Source organism: Dama dama, chromosome 15 (genome assembly GCF_033118175.1).
Source record: "Dama dama isolate Ldn47 chromosome 15, ASM3311817v1, whole genome shotgun sequence".
Taxonomy (NCBI): Eukaryota; Metazoa; Chordata; class Mammalia; order Artiodactyla; family Cervidae; genus Dama; species Dama dama.
The window spans coordinates 45,439,048-45,459,821 of record NC_083695.1 but is presented as its reverse complement, the minus strand read 5'-3'; the positions used below and the strand labels follow the sequence as shown (position 1 = coordinate 45,459,821).

The window sequence follows — 20,774 nt, the reverse complement described above, 5'->3', positions numbered from 1 at the left end:
AGTTGAGCTGGAGTCATTTGTGTCAAGGGTGTCTGCTAGGATTGGGGGGTGACCAAATGTGGCACCCCAAATCTGTGAGGCTCAAAATCACAGTCTCATATTAGAATTTTAGATGATAGAGTACCCACAGTGCCTCTGAATTGCATGTACTCTCATCCTGGGAACCTGTCACCTGTTAGTAACTCTGCCTGGTCACAGCTGGGGTTCCTGGACACAGCTGCTACCTTTGTTGGAGCAAGATGTTTTCACAGAGACTCCAGCTGGTCACTGTGGGCAGAGGCTTGATCGCCAGGAGTTTCTATCTGGTTGGGGTGCTACTGGGGGAGGTGCTCTAGATTGGAGGTCAAGAACAAGACAGATATCATTCCCTCAGGAGCAGTCATCACCATCTACAATAAAATGAGTTTTAATTACCCATAGAAAGTCTCCTAGCTTGTATTTTCGTTAGGCAGGACATACGTTGCACAGCTTGACATTTTAATCCAATCATAAGTCCTGTCCTCATCTCTTGTCGAGGGTACGGAAGAAAATGAACAGATGCTTCCAACATTGCCAGAGGACAATGACAGTAGAATCTGAATAAAAGGGCCAGAAATGAGGCATTACTGAATGGTAGCTCCACTACTCTCTACTGAATACCTTTAGGATTGAACAACTTTTAATCTAATTCATTAAATTAAGTTCATTCATTGGATTTGGGCACTTTCTTGGGTGGTGATGAGTCTGTATAGAAAGTTGTAAACTTACTTATGTGTCTACATATCCAGATTTAAAGAAAATCTAACTGTGTTCCTTCCTCCTATATACTGGGATCTAGTTGAATCACTGATACTAACATATGAATAGTAAATACATGTATCCGGGCTCTTAGTACCAAATACTAAGCTGTAATCTCTCTCTCCCCCTCTTTTCCCATATATAAACATCTTTCTCTGTATATAATCTCTAAGCCTCACCAACCCTGTGAAGTAGTTGATATTATTTCTATTTTAGATATAAGGAAATTGAGGTCCAGAAATGTGAATTACCTTGTCAAGGGTTTTGCCTATTGATTCTTCAGGTTCTTTCCTCTGCTTTATGTCAACTCAAGGGTAAGACATGGGGTAAAAGGGAACCAGTGGCCCAGTCTTCACCCAAAAGGAGTCCACCATCAGTTAGTACAAAGTTGCTCCCAGTGACTGGACACTTTGATCTTTGGATCATTTTGGAGTGATTACAGGTGTGATCAGCAGGGACCCTGGAAGAGGCCAGCTCTAAGAGTGCTGCTACATGCTGGTTATGAGGTCTTGGGCAAGATTTAATCCTTTTCACTTTGCTTTCTTATGTTTGAACTGGGGTAACACCTTCTTGGTGGGTATGTAAAAGAGATGGAAAGGTACATATGTATGTGTGTGTTCGGAGCCCATCACATGACGAGAGCTTAGTAAGGGGCAACTGCCATTATAACTGTCCGTTGCTCCTGTGTTTTCACAATTGGGTCACATAAGCTCTATTTAAGCTTCTAGAACACATCCAGAATCCTCCCTTCCTCTACTCTAAATGCATCATCTTTCACGAGGTGCTGAACTCACACGGCTCCCCGCTGCTGTGAAAGATCTCTCCATCACTGGAGGAAAACACGGTGCCCCACATAGAAATGCCGCCGAGACACCAGCCTTTTTCCAAGCTGTCAATTTCCTCTTGGCTTGTTTTTTTAGGTGTTTGTGGCAATACCTCAAGCGAGGAGAAGAATAGCACAGCCAATTCAGGGGTATTCTCTACAGACAGCCTGAGCAATGGGCACCGGGGAAGTTTTTCATCACATACACAAGACCGGGAGAGAAATATCGAAGAACTGGAAATGGCTCAGACTCAGAGTTTAATGCCCAGGTTGAGGACTCAGCTGTCTGCTCTGCCATTAAAGGTAATCATCCTCTTGCTTCACTCTAGAACCTGGAGTAAAGAGAACAGGCTGTGAAGCCCAACAGCTTTGGCTCAAAAATTCTTCTTTGTTCTCTATTTGCCACGTCAGGCGGATAGAGGTTACTTAACCCCTCTGACCATCAGTTTTCTCATCTTCAAAATGGAAATAAATGCTCACAGTGCATGGTTGTTGAGAAAAAATATAAAAGGGAAAAGGTAAAACTTCTAGTACAGTGCCAGGGCTCAGTGTTCGAGGTTTCAGTGACCCTGGTCACTAATTATAACTGTGGCTGGTAATGACTGGCTGCTGCCAAGGCCAATGCAGGGACAATCAGACATCTCTCATTGTTGGCCTCGAGTTGGCCCTCAAGCTGCAACTCATTGGCTTTGCTCTTGACAACACACCAAGGAGGAAGAAGACAAAGGCTGGCTTTGGTGTGTAGAGAACTGTCTGCTTTAGCTCCCAGGCCACCACACTCCAGCTGTGTTTCACTGACACTAGATGGAAAGGTCTCCTTGCCCCACCAGACCTCTTTCCCTTTTGCTGTGGGCCCCATGGAGCTGTGTCAGTTGTATGTCTTCTGGTTCACTCTGCCTTAAAGCCCTGTGTCTAGAACGAAACTCTGTTCTCCTTTATCTCACACACCACGACCCCAGTTGTGTGGGTTTTCCATATCAAGCAATTCTGATGCTAACGGGCTGGAATTAGCACCAGATCCCACAGGTGAAGGACTAGTTCCTCGAAATGGCTCCACTTCAGACCACAATCAAGTCATCAGTCTCCAGGTTACCCACATTCCTGTTCTACTTGGCTGCAAACTGGAGTTCTCTGTAACCACCTCCTTGGGTTTGTTAATTTCCTAGAACAACTCACAGAACCCAGGGAAACAGTTTCATTCAGAAATGGTTCCGTTTCAAACAGAAATCAACCATAGCTGATCTATTGTAAAGGATGTTTTTTAATGGAAACAGGCATATGAAGAGATGCACAGGGTGGAGTCTAGAAGGGTCCTGAGAGCACGATCTTCTGTCCCTCTGGAGTGCGGGTGTACCATACTTCCTGCAAAGATGGGTTTATCAACACAGCACCTATGAATCCCATACTTTTAAAATGTTTATGGAGGCTTCAGCACATAGATATGATGGATCATTAGCTCAATCTCCAGCTCCTTTTGCCTCCCCAGAGGATAGGGAGTTGGGTGGAGTTGAAAGTTCCAAGCTTCTAATCATGGTTTGATTTTATGGTCACCAGTCCCCATCCTGAAACTGTACAGGAAGCCAGAGTCCACTCTTTAGAACCAAAGACATTCTCCTTACCCAGAAAATTCCCAGGGATTTGAGAGCTCTGTGTTAGGAACTAAAGTCAAAGACTTTATTAGTATCAAAGATTTTTTTTTTTAAGCTTACTTCAGCCTGTTTATTTTCTATGTGCTAATTGTATTTTCTGACAAGGTAGACCAGGAAGTAGCTAAGTCAAGGAGGCAGATAGGACAAAAGGCTGGGAGTATCTGTGGCCCCATCTTCTTGGCACAGTTCATTGAAAGATCCTTCCCCATTAGAAGTAGTTCAGTATGGGCAGGTGTGTCTTATAACTGCCATCTCCCCAACTTTTACAGTACCTGGCATATAGCGGGTGCTCAATTAACATTGCATGATTGGAAGGATGCCTCAACATATCATGCATGTCACAGCACTGAGCAGAATGCCTGGGATGAGGTAGATAATTTTCTCTTCTGTCCTTCCCTCATGCACTCACTCACTGTAGAGTAGAGGCCCATGTAGCTACTCTCGCTAGAGATGGCTGAAGATCCTCCTGAGGTTTTCTTCTGCTGGGGAAGCTGCTATGTGTCTGGTATCCAGCATGCCCTCACTTGAATGGTGTCATGTGTGTAGGAAGTGTCTGAATGACTTCAGTTCTTGTAACAATATTTGCATCTCAAGTAGAAACAGAAGGGAATCTATTGAGGCCATGTTAGGTGTTGGGCATCATTCATACTCACTGTTAGAAGGAGATCTCTCATTCCAGCTCTGTGGATTGGGAAACAAGGCTGGAGAGACCAGGAGATAAGTCCAAGTTTCATACAAGGAATCCTCTGTTGGCCCAACCCTGAAACTTATGATTTTTTTTAGTGTGCAATTTTTTTTTCTTTATCTCCTGAGAGCGAGGGAGAGGTAAGACATGCCATCTACTTAGGCAGCACCAGTGCCTTCACACCTTCTCTTTTTCTGTTTGCTTGTGGCAGGGTGCTGGTTCTTCCTGTCCTCCATCACCTTCAGAAACCAATGCCAGCGAAATTTACTTTGTGGAGCTGGTTAAAGAAGATGGGACACTTGGATTCAGCGTGACTGTAAGAATTTCTAAGAGAGTTTGAAAAGTAAATAGTTGAAAAGATGCTCATCTGGAGCCTTGGTGGGCATTGCACTCATATGCCAATCTCTAATAACCCAGTGCCCATTGGGTACAAGTAGCACACCGGAAGTGATGAACCAAGAAAATCTGTGGGAGCCTCAGTGAGGAATAGGAGTTGAAGGTGAAATTGGGGGACTGATGACAAACTTGGGATGAGCAGACACTCCAAGGAGCATGGCTGGAATTAAGGTTACACTGGACAATAAGGAGAGGGTAGCAGGGTGGGGATTCAGGGACACAAGCCAAAGATGAGTGGGGTTGTCTCCAGTCACCCACAGCAGGGACACAGTGGGGCCTCATGCTCCCATGTCCAAGGCTAGGACAAAGTCAGGTTGGCAAGACTTCTATTCAGGATGGACACTGCATTTGATTCCTGAGCTCCATCTGGCGGACCCTGGAGGAGTGAGGATAAAAACTGTACATAAATGATATAATCCCACTTAATCTTTATATGTATGTACATACATGCATGGAAAAATTAGAAGAAAAAAGGTTAGATCTTTGTCTAGTGATGGTATGGACCTTAGTGATCTATTGTTAAGTTAAAAAAAAACAGTAAATTGCAGAACACTGTGTAGTTGAATCCTACCTTTGCATACACAGATCAACACACAAGCATATGGGACAGGCCAAGCACCAGCCTTTTGGATCATAGCTGTATCCACCTTTGCTGGTCTCTGCTTATGGAGACACAAAGTGGTACATTGATATGATTCATTTCTGAGCACCTGCCATGGGCCAGTGCTGGGCTGGATACAGCACAACTCTCTCATCCAGCTCATATTGTTATACTTCTTATGAGCATCTAACCTTCCTGCTCAGTGGATAGTATAGCCTAAATGAACAGGTGAATATATGAGATGGTGTCACATGGAGAGGAGGTGATAGGATAGAGTCGCAGGCAGATGGGGGCTCTCTGAGTCAGGGAGGTTGGGAAAGACCCTTCAGGAGGGGAGCAAATGGCTGGTGAGTTTTTTTATTGTATTCTCCAGGGAGGAATTAACACAAGTGTGCTCTGTGGAGGTATCTACGTGAAATCCATCGTTCCTGGAGGGCCAGCTGCCAAAGAAGGGCGGATCCTGCAGGGTGAGGGATGGGCTCTGCATTCTGGGGTGTGAGGAGCCCTGGCCTGGGGGTTGCAGCCCGCAAGCCTTGCCCAACTCTTACTCTGTCCCCTGTACAAATGATTGTCTCTCTAGCTCTCAGTCTCTTCACCTGGAAAAGATGATTTAGCCTGGCCCACCTACCTGACACTAACATGGGGCTCAAAATACATGGGAAACACAAGTGATTTAAAAATATGAGATTTTTAAATAAGCTTGTGGCCATTCGGCTTTCATGGGAGTAGTGCTTCCCATGGAGGATGGAGTAGGTGTCGGTCACCACCACTTTAGTATCTGGGGAGAACACCAGCAAGCCTCCTCTCTGCCCTTCCTCAAGCCCACTGCTCTGAAGGAAGGGGGAGAGTTTTCACTGCTCTCCAAAATGACCAGAATGTAGATAAAAAATGTACTGAGATCTTACCTACATACATTTCCCCTAGAATTCCAGCATCCCTGGCATCAGCCGGGTCTCCCTAACCTTTTTTTGAAATAAAAAATATCCTGGAGATATGAATGTTACCCATAAGAGACTTGCAAAAACTTTCAAAAATAGTCTCATGGGAAGTTGAGAGAAAGGACAAGGCTGTGCTTGTTAGTTGGCTTAATTACTCTGTGAGTCAATGACAGAAGTTTCTAGACCACTGGGAGTGGAGGTGTTCACAAGGGGCCAGTACTCAGGCCCAGTCGGGGCTCCTCCCAGCTTAGCTCCCCGTTCCTTCTTGAGGCTGCATGGAGAGGTGCTGGGCAGGGTCTCCTCAAAGAGTCCTTCCTGCAGCTTGAGGAGCTTGAGGACATGACATCTCCCCCCCTGCCCCCGCCCCCCCCCCCAGGTGACCGGCTTTTGCAGGTGGATGGAATGAGTCTGTGCGGCCTCACCCACAAGCAGGCCGTGCAGTGCCTCAAGGGCTCTGGACAGGTGAGTGCAGCATTACTGCTTACTGGGGAGCTTCCCATCCCTCCAGAGATTTCCTGGCAACATCTGAAGCTGCAGTTGCCTCTGGGTGCGAGAAGGGTAGGCAGGAAACAAACAAGACTTTCTGCTTTTTTTTTTCCTTTCACATCTACCTTTTAGCAGCACTTTTCCCTGGAGGTGTCAAAGTCAGGAGGAAGCAGGCAGATGTTCCCAGGCAGGGAAGCTCACCTCCCATAGAGAGCCCTGAAAATCTTACTGTCGCTTGGCAGGAGTCTGGAATCAGACAGTTGGACTGAGCTGATGAAGCAAAGGGACTTCTCCTGCCTGGCTCCGGCCATCCCCTCATACCCTCAGCTCCAGCCGTAGCTGACCAATGCCTCCATCTGCTCTCAGGGCCTCTCAGCACTTGCCTCAGCACACACCGACACCCCACCGCACCCGAAGTTCATGCCAGTTCCATCATCTTGTGTAATTATAGGACACACTGTCCTAGGGGTCTTTTAATGACAATGAGGTAGAAATCAAGATGCCCAGAGTGTTAACTTCTAAGTTCTCTTTCTGTACAGTATCCAGGCAGCATCTGGATATTATTGTCCTCTGTCCCATCCTCCATTTGAGGGTGGGAGCCTCTGCTTGCCACAGTGTCCTAAGCCAGAGAGCTGTGATCTCCCTCTTGGCAACTGAGCAATTGGCAGAAATGCAGAGGACCCCTGGGACCCACTCTGGCAAATAGAGGCAAGGAAGGGCCTCCTTTTGCTTCCTTACCCAAACCATTCTTCTAGTTTGTGGTGAGATTTACTTGTCTTGGTGACCATGGTTGACATATCTTGAAAACAGAGTCATCATTTATTAGTATTCTCTATTCTTTAGAACTTGACTAATGGGCATGCTTAGAGAATGGCCAGCCTACTAGTGGTGTGACAGGTAGTAACTGTCACTCTGGGGTCACAGGCTTGGTGCTGAATGACCATTGCCGCAGGAGGATGCTGGCAGGGTCGGGTTCCCTGAATGGCAGCTTAGAATCAAAAGCTTCCAGGTGATGTCTGGTCATGGGATCATGCTCTGGGTAATGGGAGCATACAGTGTGGGGGAGAAGGATGGGAAATTGAACCAGAAATAAAGGGGGAGGCCAGATTGATATAAGCCTGGGATCCTGTCCTGAGGGGTTGAATTTTAGGTGATGGAAAACACTGAAGACTTTTAATCAAGAGTGTTGCACGTTCTACGCATGTCTTATTTTAATCCATCAATAACCTTGAGGGGAATGGACTGAAGGAAGAGGAGATAGGGTCCAGGACGTCAAGTGACAGGGTACTTGCTCCAGTTCAGCTGGCCATTGGCAACAGGAGAGGGAATGGAGAAGGGAACATTGTGGGGGATGTTTCTCATGGAGAATATACAAGTCTTGGAAGTCAGATGTGTATTTGGAGGGTGGAAGGAAGAGAGTTGGGCTACTGCAAGTGTGGCCCCTGGGAGGTTAGCTGAGGGACTGGTCTGGGTTCTGAGAGAGCAAAGGCAAGAATAGGAGTGTTTTAGGCAGAGTGAGGAGGGGGCAGGGAGGTTGAGTGAGACAAAGAAGATGATTTGGCCTTGAATATACTGAAATGGAAGTACATGCATTACTTCCAGGATCATTTGTCCAATAGACAGTTGGAAATGTGGCTCTGGACCCCAACAAATAGGCTAGATTGGAGATTTTGATTTGAGATTCAAATGAGACAGCTACTGGAAGTATCAAAAAATTATGAAGCATTTTCAGTGTGGAGGGAGAGCCTCCTGGTTGCCATATGAGGTGTAAATTGAGTTCATCCACCCACACTTCTAGGTTGCAAGACTGGTCTTAGAAAGACGAAGCCCCAGGATTGCACAGCAGTGTCCTTCTGCTAATGACAGGATGGGAGATGAGTGCACGGCTGTTTCCTTGGCAACAGTCTTGCCTGGAAGGCCCGCAAGCAGTGTCTCGGCGACAGATGGTGAGAGGAGAGAGAATTGAGTGTTACTATAGTCATGTCATCCTGTGCTACTTTTGAATTGTCATCTCCAAAGGGAAAGCAGGAAGGCTTCATCTGGGTTCTCAGAAGATAATGAGCAGTGGTGGTTATAATGGGGTCGACTTTCTGATGTGATGGAAGGCAATCTAATGAAATATTTCTGGGGAAAAAAATGCATTGTCCAAAATATGATGACCAGGTATAATTCTGCCCCGAAGCCTTCTGAGGTTTTCTGATCAGCTGCTGGAATGCTTGTGTATAAGTGTTTGGGGTTGAAATTGAAATGAAAGGGTCATGCCTTTTCTGACCAAATGTCCATATTTCAGCCAAGATTTTTGTGGCAAAATCTGAAGGAATGCTGAGGTGGGTGAGGAGAGGAAGGTGCTCAGAAACCTAGCCTAGTTATTAGCATTTAAAAAAGCAAAATCACGATCAGTTTACAGGGATACTATAGCACATCTTCTGATGGGTTGCCTTTCTGTACTTCCCTATGGACAGAGGATGAGATGGCTGGATGGCATCACCAACTCGATGGGCATGAGTTTGAGTAAACTCCAGGAGTTGGTGACGGACAGGGGGGCCTGGCATGCTGCGATTCATGGGGTCGCAAAGACTGAGCGACTGAACTGAACTGAACTGATGGTTTTGTTTCCTGCTAGGAAGACACTTATTCCCTTAAAACATCATGATTTGGAGCTTAACTGCTTTTCAACCTCTTTATAGAGATTTTTCTGAAGGCATAAGTCATGTTGAATACACATGGTGGAGGGGGGAAGGTGTGTGCATAAAATAAGCCTGTTTCCTCTTTCATTGTTCCTCATCTCACTCCACCGAGGACCTTTGAGAAATTGACTACAGAATGAGCTACAGTGGTCAGATGATGATGATAGTGAAATGGTCATGTGACATACCTGAACCTAATTGCTTCAGACACTTTCATTCTTGCCCCAAATCTGAGTTTATAAATTAGTGCTCTGTCCCTCTATTGGGGTGGTACAAGCAGCCAAGGGGAGGCCTAGAGGCCTCTTTAGTTGCCAGACTATAAAAGTTCCTGAGTCTGTGTCCACCTTGGGTGCCCAGAAGCAGCTGTTTTGTCTATAGTCAGTTCATAGGGCTAAACAAAATGGCAGCAAAAGCATTTTCATAGAGTTGGCCATGATTATTTTCATGGTCTAATTATTCCAAAAATTTTTTTCAAGTACTCTAAAACATGACTGGGGTTCTAAAAGGGTAACAGGAATATATGAAATACAAGTTTTATTAAGTGATATGGGTTTATTGTAGATGGCTATACATTGTATCTTTACATATAACTTTGTTGGCTATCTATAATTACTCTGTCCAATATGGTAGCCACTTGCCCATGTGGCTATTGAATGCTTGAGGTGTGGCCAATCCAAATTGATAAAATACATACTCGAGTTTTAAAGATTTAGTTCATGAGAAGAATGTAAAATACCTTATTAATAATTTTTTTCACATTGATTGCATGTTGAAAAGGTAATATTTTAGATATGTTGGGTTAAACTTTGAAATTACATATGTAGTTTGCATATGCAGCTCACATATTTCTATTGGATGGCATTGACCTATAAAATGTATAACAGACTCCATACAAAAGTGAATAAAATGAAACCTTTTAACATAAAACAGAAATAATTTATCTATTTGACAATTTGCATTTTGAGGCTGGCAAATTTCATCTGTAGTTTACTGAAGGATGAATCTCATTCACATCCCATATACAGGCCCCAAGTTTGAAGTCAAGCTAAAAAAGAATGCCAGTGGTTTGGGATTCAGTTTTGTGCAGATGGAGAGCGAGCACTGCGGCCACCTCAAGAATGATCTTGTGATGATTAAGCGGCTCTTCCCTGGGCAGCCGGCGGAGGAGAACGGGGCCATCGCAGTTGGTGACATAATCCTGGCTGTGAATGGAAGGTCCACAAAAGGCCTGGACTTCCAGGTGGGAGGACGTGAGGGATGAAGTCCTGTTTGTGGACTAAGGTTTGTGGGCTGAGAACGTTCCTTTCAGGGCCACCCACCCTCAGTGAGGAATACTGTGGGCTCCTGGAAATCACACCTGGAGTCTGAGCTTGAATCACATAAAGAGAGAAATTGGCAGAACATCCTCATATTAAAAATTTCACCTCAATTCTTAGGTATCTGACCTTGAGTAAGCCTTGTTTCAACTTAGGTTTGTAATGAAGCTCAAGATAAAACTCTGACTTCTGTGCTAGTGAGTGAAGTGAAGTTGCTCAGTTGTGTCCAACTCTTTGCGACCCCATGGACTGTAGCCTACCAGGCTCCTCCATCCATGGGATTTTCCAGGCAAGAGTACTGGAGTGGGTTGCCATTTCCTTCTCCAAGGGATCTTCCTGACCCAGGGATTGAACCCAGGTCTCCCACATTGCAGGCAGACGCTTTACTGTCTGAGCCACCAAGGTCTCCTAATACTCACTCCCAGAGATGGGCATGAAGTTTCAATGGGCCTTTTCTACTCTGTTTCCCATTTCTCTATTAAATTTACAGCTTTGACATGTAGAGTTGTGTAGGTTGTGTTTATGATAAAAAACGTAATAAAAAAGAAAGAAAAAAGTGGACACTAGAGGAGAAGAGGGCAGCAGAGGATGAGATAGTCAGATGGCATCATTGAGTCAATGGACATGAATCTGAGCAAACTCCAGGACAGAATGAAGGACAGAGAAGCCTGATGTGCTGCAGCCCATAGGGTCACAAACACTTTGACATGGTTTGGTGACTGAACAACAACAACAATGTTTATGACATAATGTCTTAATGAAATATTGTACATATCAGTCAAGGTCCTGGCAGAAATTGGACCATTTGAGAAAGCTTAATAAAAGTGTGGAGGTTGTTGGGAAACTCAAGGGAAAGTGTAGAGCCCTAGGGCTGAGACCAGTGGATGCAGTTATCTACCCTCTCCCCCAAGTCCAGAGGGAGTGGGTAGAAGCAGTTACCAAAGTGCAGAAACTGAGTGAGCTGGGTAAAGTAGACTTACTGACATGAGCTATGAAATTAGCTGAGAGATATCATTATTCCATGATAACCCCATGGGCAGGAAAGCAAACCTGGACCTCCCCCTCTTTCTCAGATCTGATCCCCGCTCACCCACTTGTTGGCTGAACCCAGCAGAAAGCTTCTCTGTAGACCATGATGCAGGTTCACCTCCAGGGCACACAGCAAGGTGCATGAAGGAGGGGTGAGGAAGGGTGCAGAATCTTCAGAACAAGATTAGAGGGGGGATGTCTCCATCCATCCTGCATCCTTAATCTGATCCAGGAACTGTCCTCTGAGAACTGCTGCTGGGCCAGCAACTGTATGAGGAACTGAAGACACACAGACGGACAGTTTATAGGGTCTCAGAACTCATGGGGCTGGTGGGATAGACAAGAGAACAACACTCACTGCAGGAAATAAGTGTTATGAGAGAGAAAAGCCCCTACTCCACTGCTTGCTCAAGGGAGCTAGGAAGGAGCCCCTTCTGTGGTAGTCCATTGTAGCTGGGGGTATTGAGTAGGATCCAGATCAGTGATTCCCAGGTAGGGGTGAAATTACCTCTTGGGACATTTGGAGAAGCCCAGAGACATTTGTGGTTGTCACAGCTAATGGTATCTAATGGGTAGAGACCAGAGATGTTGCTCAACATCCTGCAATGCACAGGACAGCTCTGACAACAAAGTTATTTAGCTTAAAATGCCAGTAGTGCTGAGACGTTGAGGAGTCCTGGTCTAGTTAGGTAATAAGAGCTCCTCAGGCAACCTCATGCCTGGGGCTTTGAGAGGATGGCTTGGAGCAAGACGTTCACCATGGTGGGAGCTACAGATGTGGGTGCAGAGAGGAGAAAGTGGGAGAGAGACAGCAGGTAAGACCAGGTTCTGGATGCTGTGCTTATGTTGAGGGTGAGGTGAGCCAGAGAGAGGGTTCAGCAGAAGAAGAACCTGATGATATCTGCATTTTGGAACGATTGCACATTAGCAATGTGGAGGAAGGGAGGTGGGTGAGGGTGGAGGAGCCAGGGAGCAGAGAGGAGGTCACTGCAGTGTCACCGGTGAGAAGTTCCGAGGGCCTGAGCTGAGCCTGGGCAGAAGCTCGGGGCTGAGGGTCAAGCTTTAGAGATTAGAGTGGTGGTGTTTATGTGACCGATGGCTCCTGATATGAGCGGGGTAGAGAAGTAATGAACACTGAGATGGGAAGAGTCATTTGCTAGAATCATTCTTTCTCTCTGAAGAAGAGGCCTCAGTATTGGCAGATGCTGCTGTGAAAAGGCCCTGAGCAGACCTTGGTCATTTAAAGCTCAGCATTGGCTCATCATTTTGTGGCCTTGGACCCATGCATTTGGGGAAGTCAGGCCCACAGCAGTGCTCTCCAAAGTCCTCTGCAGCCAAGAAACAGAAAGAGGTAGGCAGAGGAGGGGCCAGAGAGATAGTGGGGAACACAGAAGAGGATACCCCCACAGCCAGGCCAGCCCCATAACTAACCATAGATTTTGGTTTCTGGTAGGAGGTGCTCCATTTACTTCGAGGAGTCTCACAGGAAGTCACACTCCTGCTTTGCCGACCCCCTCCAGGTGCGCTGCCTGAGATGGACCAGGGCTGGCAGGTAAGGGGTGCTGCCCTCTGCTCTCTCCACATGCATCATGTTCAGGCACCCCTTTCTTGTCTGGTGGGTCCTGAGAAGCCTAACTTTTGCCTTTGATAGGGTTCAGTGCTGTCTTATTTCACTGGGGCAGGAACGTAGTTCACCACCCTAACCTCAGTTAGTCTGTGACAAGCTCATAACGCCCTATCTTTCTCTTCCTCTTCCTGCTCCTGCCTCTCCCAATATTTGAGTCTTTCCGTAGTTGGTTACATATTTAAATTTTGACTGTGAAACTTCTAGAGCTGGGTTCTCTGGCATCAGAGGCAGCCAGGCATCAGAGAGGGGAAACCAGGGGCAAGGGGAGTACATATAAAACCAGACAAAGGGGAGGTAAGAATTCCCATTCTGAAGAATGAAATGGAGGGGAAAAATAGGAAGGATCTAAGTCCACCCTTCTAAAACATGAATTAGGTGTGTATGGTCTGGTGCAGAGAAGAGAGGTATTGGAATCTGGAAAATACAGATTGCTATGTTGACGCCTGTGTTAGGTTCTTGGGAGAAATATAACAAATAGGATATGTGTGTGCATGTGTGTAGAGAGAGAGAGGAAGAGAGAGAGAGAGAGATTAAGGAGTTGACTCAGGTAATCATGGGGCTTCAGTTCAGTTCAGTCTCTCAGTTGTATCCGACTCTTTGTGACCCCATGGACTGCAGCACACCAGGCTTCCTTGTTGTGGGGCTTGGCCAGTCTAAATTCTGTGGAATAGGCTGGCCGACTGGAAATCTAGCAGAGAGCTGATGTTACAGTGTGAATCTTAAGGCAGTCTGGAGGCAGGACTCATTTTTTCTTGGGGATCTCAGTCATTTTTCTCCTAAGGCCTTCAACTGACAGAATGAGGCTCTCTCACATTATAGAAGGTTATTTGCGTCACTCAAAGTCTACTGATTTATAGACAACTCTCATTTAAAAAATACCTTTAGAGTCACATCTAGATTTGTATTTGAACAATTATCTGGGTACTATGGCCTAGCCAGGTTGACACTTAACGTTACCCATCACATTGCCATCTGTTGAGTCTCCAGGACACAGATTCTGTGATAGAGACTGGAGTGCAGGAGGTGTATGAGGACAGCTCTTGGGGACACCCTTGTGAAGGTGAGAGAAGCAGGGCTGGGCGGAAGGGGAAGTACATGAGCTTCAGCTGCAATAGGGGCTTCAGCTGACCCCAAAGGGAACTCTGAAGCTGAGATGGCCCCTCAGAGCTGTCCTTAACTGGAACAAAAAAGCCTGTACCTTTGCTATCTGCACCAAACAGCACTGGGGTATGAGCTACCCAAGGGAAAGGCCTAACTTTGGCTGAGGCAGTTCCCTTAGGCTGAACACAATTCCTGGGAGGGATTTGCTGTGAGCCACCAGCAACCAGCAGACCTCCCTCATGGAGAAGGGTCTGTGTGGACACCCTGGAATCATCTGTACCTGCTCTGTTTGCTGCAAGGACCTTGGACACTTGCCTGACTTCTCTAGGTCTCATGACTCCTCATCTGAGATGTGGATAAGCCGTGTATAAAATCAATCACTTATCACTGAGGGTGAAAGTTGGTAGAGACAGCACAGGGACTTGGTGACCCATGTATTCTTGATGCTTGGACTCTAAGAGGGCATTTTATACCAACTTTGGTGAGACAAGAGCTATAGGAAGGAAATCAGAGACCTGCTAGTTTGGAGAAGAAGGTCGATGATAGCAATTGTGTTAAGCAAGTGAACAGGGTGGGAGAGGGTCAGATTTCACACACTCAGAGGTCATCAGGCCAAGGGGCTGGTACCCTGTGTTTTTGTTTAGATATCTGGTAAATCCCAAGGAAACAGTTGTCCTGTCCTGGAGAAGAGCTTCTACCAGAGAACCCAGAAGTGTCCAATGGAGAGGGTTTGAGGCGAGGAATGGTGGGCATGCTTCTTCTCTCCTCATACCTGAGGGCCACGTGGAAGAAGAATTTTCATTCATTCACTTGGCTCCAGAGGTCTGATTGAAGACCAAGGAAGGGAGACTTTAGAACTCGAATAGTTACGAGAAGGAGGCAGCTATGCAAACATCTGGAGTTAGGTCATTTCAGGCAGAAGGAGTAGCAAGTACAAACGCTCTGAGACAGAAATGACCTAGATTTTTGAAGGACACAGAGATAAGGATTGTGCCTGGGCAGTAGTTAATGAAGGGAACTGTGGAAGGGGAGGAGTTGTAGAGGGGGTTGGGAACCGCATCATGTAGGGCTTGTAGGTTTTGGTAATGTGCTGATTCCATCCTGGCTGCCATGGGAAGCCACCGGGCTGGGGAGGTGGGAGGATAATGGGTGAAGCAGAAATATGGCCTCATCTGGTCCACACTTTGGAGAGGTCACTTAGGTTGCTGGGAGAGATGGAGTGGAGCAGGTAATCTGGCAGTGATTCAGGTGACATATTGTGTCTTAGACTCGGGCTGTAGCCAGATAGCTGTAAGAAGGAGTCAGATTTAGGATACTCTGGGAGGTAGAGCCCATGGGATGATTTTTGGATTTGACATTGGTGTGAAGACTGGGAGTAGAGTTGGCTCAAGTAACTGAATGAATGGTGGTACCACTTACCAAGATAGGATGTACTTGGAGGGAGCAGTTTAAGGTATGTGGAAAGAAGCAGTAGTTCTTGATAGCATGTAAACAAATGTTTATAGAGCATTCAATGGAGATATCTGCTAGGGCTGGAAAATGTGAATTTGAAATTACCAGCAAATATGCCACTGAAAGCTGTAAATCTGATGAGATCATCTTGGGGAGGAATACAAAAAAAGTCAAGAAGAGGGCTGAGAAGTGAGCGATGTGACACCCCAACATTGAGTAGTCTGGTCCAAAGAAATGAGATAACGCATGAGACTGAGAAGGAGCCTTGGAGGTGATTCAGATAAGGGTGGAGCTTAGGGTAAACTCAGTGTTTAAGTAGAGTAAATGAGTAAAGGACATTCTCAAGAAGGAGGAGGGTCCAATTATGTTGAACATTGCCGAGAGTTAGAGATGAAGACAGAGAATTATCTTTTGGCTTTAGAAAGATGTAGGTATCTAGAGATACTAATTAGATATCTTTTAGTTGAGCGATGGGGACAGAAGCCTGGTTCAGGTGGGTGCAAAGAAGAAGAGGTGGACACGGAAATAGCACGTCTAGGCACTCATTTGAAAAGCACAGAAAAGGGGTGAATTGGTACCCACTGTGGTACCAACTGGTACAAAAGCAATATTTAAATTTTGCTCAATGTGCACCATGAATCCAATAATCCATAGTATTTCTTTCAATAGACACCTGTGCTCACAGCAGACAAAGAATTCACCAGAGCAACGTGTACTGACTTGGAGCAGAGCCCCAGCCTGGATCAAGAGGACAGCCGGAGGGACAGTGCCTCCCCAGACACAGGGGAAGGCCTGGGTCTCCGGCCAGAGTCTTTCCAACAAGCCAGCCAAGAGGCACAATGGGACCAAGACATAGAGAGACCCTGGGCCACTTCCTTGACTGGTCCTCAGGATTCCTTCCCTCATTTATGCAGACTTCACCAAGAAATGGAGGCATCAACATTGGCTACCTCTTTGGAGAAGGATTTGAGGCAAAACTGCGATTCAGTTTGTGATATTAGGAGACTTGGAAGGTAAGGCTCAGTCCATTTGCAGACATATTGTAAATTGTATGCATATCATTGTTAGAAATTACAAGCAAGCAATTAGTAACATGGCTCAGATGCTTGCTGGGCCAGAAGGGCTCTGGGCATTTGGAGGGGAGGATGAAGCAAGAGAAACCTGAAATCTGGAGCTGCGGTAATCACAACTTGTGAAATTTTGGGAAAGCAAACCCCACCCAAAGGTCCTCCAGTATCCTTGGAGACTACAGATGGCAGGCCTTGGGATTTCTTCCTCGAATACAAAGCTTTGTTCTGCATCCCTCATGGCCTCTTGAGCTTTGTGGTAAGAAAGGGTTTCCCTTGTGTGCATCATCACTTCTGTAGCTAATATGATGCTTTATAATCAACAGAAGCTAAAAAAACCCCCCCAAAAACTACATCTTCAAAACCAGACTGAAACCTTCAGTTTTTAAAAAGATTAATTTATTTAATAGTATTTTTTGGCTGTGGTGGATCTTTGTTGCTGTTCGCAGGCTTTCTCTATTTGCAGTGAGGCAGGGGCTACTCTTTCATGTGGTGTGCAGAGCTTCTCATTGCAGTGGCTTCTCTGGACACTCGGGTTTCAGTAGTTGCAGGGCTCAGTAGTAGCAGCTCACAGGCTCTAGAGTGCTGGCGTGTAGTTGTGGTGCCTGGGTTTATTACTCTGAGGCATGTGGGATCTTCCTGTATCAGGGATCAAACCGGTGTCCCTTGCACTGCAAGACAGATTCTTAACCACTGGACCACGAGGGAAGCCCTGTAATGTTCATTTGAAGAGCCATTTGTTTTTAACGTAGTCTGCGTTTTTGTGCTCATCCACCCCTGAGTATTCCCACTTCTCAGTCCTGTTCTGATGGAAAACAAACTCTTTCATTCAGTTTGATGAGTATTTACTATACATATCCAAGGTGCTTGGAAACCTGTTAAGAGCAAAGAGAGGGGTACGCTTACGGAGAGAGGGTAGGATATTGCTCCTAGACATGTTGTTAGTTAGATGCATGGGCACAAAGCAGCCAAACAATGGGGAAAAATATTTCATGTTTGACATTGTATAAACCCACTGACATTAAATGGCTCTTAATTGTTGGCCTCCTAGAAGGCTTATAAGGGCAAATCTATAGGGACTAGTAGGTGACACGAACTATAAAGCAGCTGGGGTAATGCAATTAGACAGGGTTTGATCTGTGACAGACAGAAGCCAGGCATGTTTCCTAGAAGCATCCAGATAGAATACTGTATTGTTCCAGCCAAACAAAATTTAGCTATGTTAGCTTCTCCTCCAATAGAACCTTAGCTTGCACTTAAAGCACATATAGTTCGTGACTTCCCCCTACAGGAGGAAAAGCATGGCACATGACCAGCAATCTCTGGACACAGGTCCCCCAGCTCCTGGGTAGGGTCAGAATTAGGATTCCAAGGTGGGATTGTGGTTCTTTGTGGATCTCCCTTGAATGTCCACAGTTTAGTTCTGAAGTGACTGCCCCAGGTAACTGCCTCTTTGTTTCTGGCATCCATGAGTGAAGTTTTCTTTCAGTGGTTTAGATCAAAAAGATCACATTCTTGATCACATAGCCTTGGTTTCAGCTCTACTACTTACTAGCGTGTCTAGAGAATTGATTTCTCTGAGCTTGAGGATTCTCAAATGTTAATGAAGACTTCGGTAACTCCAAAGTGTGCCGTGCAAAAGAAATAACGCATGCAGAGCGCTAGCCCAGAGCCTAGCACACAGCAAAAACTCAACACAAGTTAGTTTTCCTTCTCTTTCCTGAGCCATTTCCAGCTAAAGACAGATCCCAATCAATTGAAATTCCCAGCAAACTGCCAGATCTTGCCATCTACCAGGTGGTTACTTCCTACAGCCAAGTGGCTGCCAGCACCCTTGCAAACCCAGAGTGTTCATGGAGAAGATGAAATTCTACTTTTCTTGCCCTATTCTCTTCTTTTACCACAGTGTACACATACTACTGCCATATAGTAATAGATCTCTGTAAAACATGTAAGAAAGCAATACAGTATTTGACTTCCTATGCCTCTTCTTGCCTCACCTCTCTTTTCACACATCCACAAGCAAACCCCAGGTCAGAGCTCCAAGAGCAGTCGGGAGCCTGGGTGGAAGGGTGGATGGAAAGGCACTGATTCTCCCTGAGGTAAGAATGTCACCAGAATGGCCAGCATGTCACCCTGGAGATCACCAACCCTTCTCCAAGCACCCAGCAGCTTTGCCTCTTGCCTCTTAGGCTGATGGCCTCCCTGGATCTTTGTCCTGGTAGGACCAGTAGCTAGAGCCCCAGATTCAATCTGGAGAGCATGGAGATTATTAGAAAGATTGGAGGAGCACAGTCGTGGGAGGTGAAGTGTGGACTGCACAGGCACTGCCCTGTTGTCCCTGCTTCTTGGCAGGGAAGGTGGGACAGGTTGGCAGCTGAGGGGTTGGGGGAGGGGAACAGAGTGGGTCTGGGCACCAGGCTGGATTTCCTGTCCTTTGGTAAAGCTTCCATGACGTTCCCTCCCTATATTTACAAAGAAACACATTTTTCTACACAATTTGGTCAAGTAGTTTAAGGTTTTAAACCAATTTTTTCCTTAAAGTGCTTAGAGATTTTAAAATATTTTCTTAAAGTGAATGTCCTTACAGAATATAGTCCCTTTTTAAGCACATGAGTGTGTGTATATTTACATGAAATGCACATTTATTTGAACCCTGTATCTCTCATGAGCAGAAAGGATGTCTCTTTAACAGCGAAACTCAGGTTGAGACAGCTACTCTGGCTCTACTGGAAGGAGGGCCACCTGCATGGGTGTTTGGGAGCTCTTGGCTATAGGGAGTTGCCAGCGCTGGTTTTCAGGGAGAGATGTATTGCAGGAAAGGGAATGGGAGGGCAGAGGATACTGACAAAACCAACCTGTTGATATGGGGGTGGGTGAAGAGGCTGATACACAAGGACTTGTGTATTTGGTACAAAGATCAACCTGTTCGCATTTCTTTTAGATTTTCCTACTCATCGTCTCTAACCAGACTCTCTACAGATATTTTCTGAGTACCTTCTTTGCATGTTGGAAGCCCTATGCAAAATGCTCTGTCATCTTTATGAACTGCTCTTTCTAATAAAAAAGGAGTGTGTGGTGACCTTTGGAAGCCCCTGGAAGCCTTATTCTTTCACCATTGCTTCTGCATCTTCGTCGCCAGACAATGAGTCTCGCCGTTCATCTGCTTTCTATGTCACACAGGGAGTAAATGTTACTCCAGCTAGCTGCCTCTCCAAATAAGCACTTTTGCAATGCTCAGAAAAGGACCTGATATTTGCGCAAAGTGCTTTGAAGGTCAGATGCTTGAGTTGTTCTGAGCCTCTTGCTTTGGCCCTTTCCATCTAATTCCTCTGTTGAAAGAACTATAATCATAGTAGTAATCACGGCCTCCTCCATTTACTGAGAACTTACCCTGTACCAGGAACCATGGATGGCAGTATCAAAATTATTTAACTTAAGCATTCCAACACTCCTATAAGTTTCTTGACCTTCCCATTTTTTTCAGATGAAAAAACTGAGGCTCTAGAGAAGTTAATAAACTTGCCAGAGGTCTGACTGTCTTCCCATACGAAGCATAGGTCAGAGCTCTGCTTTTGATCCATGTCCTCTAGCGAGTCCCCCCACCATCTCCTGGACTCAGGAAGGAGCACGCCCACTCTCATAACATTCTGTACGGTAGCACTAACTACCTGATTGTAACATCTGTTCACTGCTTACTCTTCCCATTGAATCACGGACCCCTCAAGGTCAAGGGCCATGCCCTGTTCACTCTTCACCTCCTGGCCCCAGAGGAGTCTCTGGCAGGAACTGTTTAAGTCTGGCTGGCTTGCCTGTGACATGTCATGACCAGCATCCTGAAGGCAAGGGAAAGTGGGGAGCAGGATTTGTGATCAACCCTGGAAGACACGTGGATTTCTGTCTTCTAGTCCTGAACTGTACAGTGATAACGAGGAACGGGACATGTACCGTCCACCTGGAACCCCTTCTCCTACCTCAGAGGATGAAGCATATCTGACTATCAACCCTTCATTGGGAGACCAGCTACCCTCTGGAGAATGTTTGGAGGCAGATTCAGGGACCATTCCCTTACCACAGTTCTCTTCCTGGGGTACTTTCTCACAGACTTGGCCTCCAGAAGTGTCCCATGAGAGTAAGAGC

The 20,774-nt window shown here is 45.9% G+C and overlaps 1 protein-coding gene across 1 annotated transcript in view; it reads left to right on the top strand.

The window, feature by feature from the left end:
- FRMPD2 (FERM and PDZ domain containing 2) overlaps window positions 1-19,627 on the top strand; it is a 64,148-nt gene extending 44,521 nt beyond the window's left edge. Inside the window, exons 20-28 of the mRNA XM_061163075.1 lie at window positions 1,698-1,903; window positions 4,146-4,250; window positions 5,305-5,398; window positions 6,246-6,331; window positions 8,154-8,301; window positions 10,068-10,282; window positions 12,841-12,939; window positions 16,237-16,580; window positions 19,579-19,627. Coding sequence (XP_061019058.1) covers window positions 1,698-1,903; window positions 4,146-4,250; window positions 5,305-5,398; window positions 6,246-6,331; window positions 8,154-8,301; window positions 10,068-10,282; window positions 12,841-12,939; window positions 16,237-16,580; window positions 19,579-19,627 — 1,346 coding nt within the window. The remainder of the gene's footprint in view (window positions 1-1,697; window positions 1,904-4,145; window positions 4,251-5,304; window positions 5,399-6,245; window positions 6,332-8,153; window positions 8,302-10,067; window positions 10,283-12,840; window positions 12,940-16,236; window positions 16,581-19,578) is intronic.
- The last annotated feature ends 1,147 nt before the right edge of the window (window positions 19,628-20,774 follow it).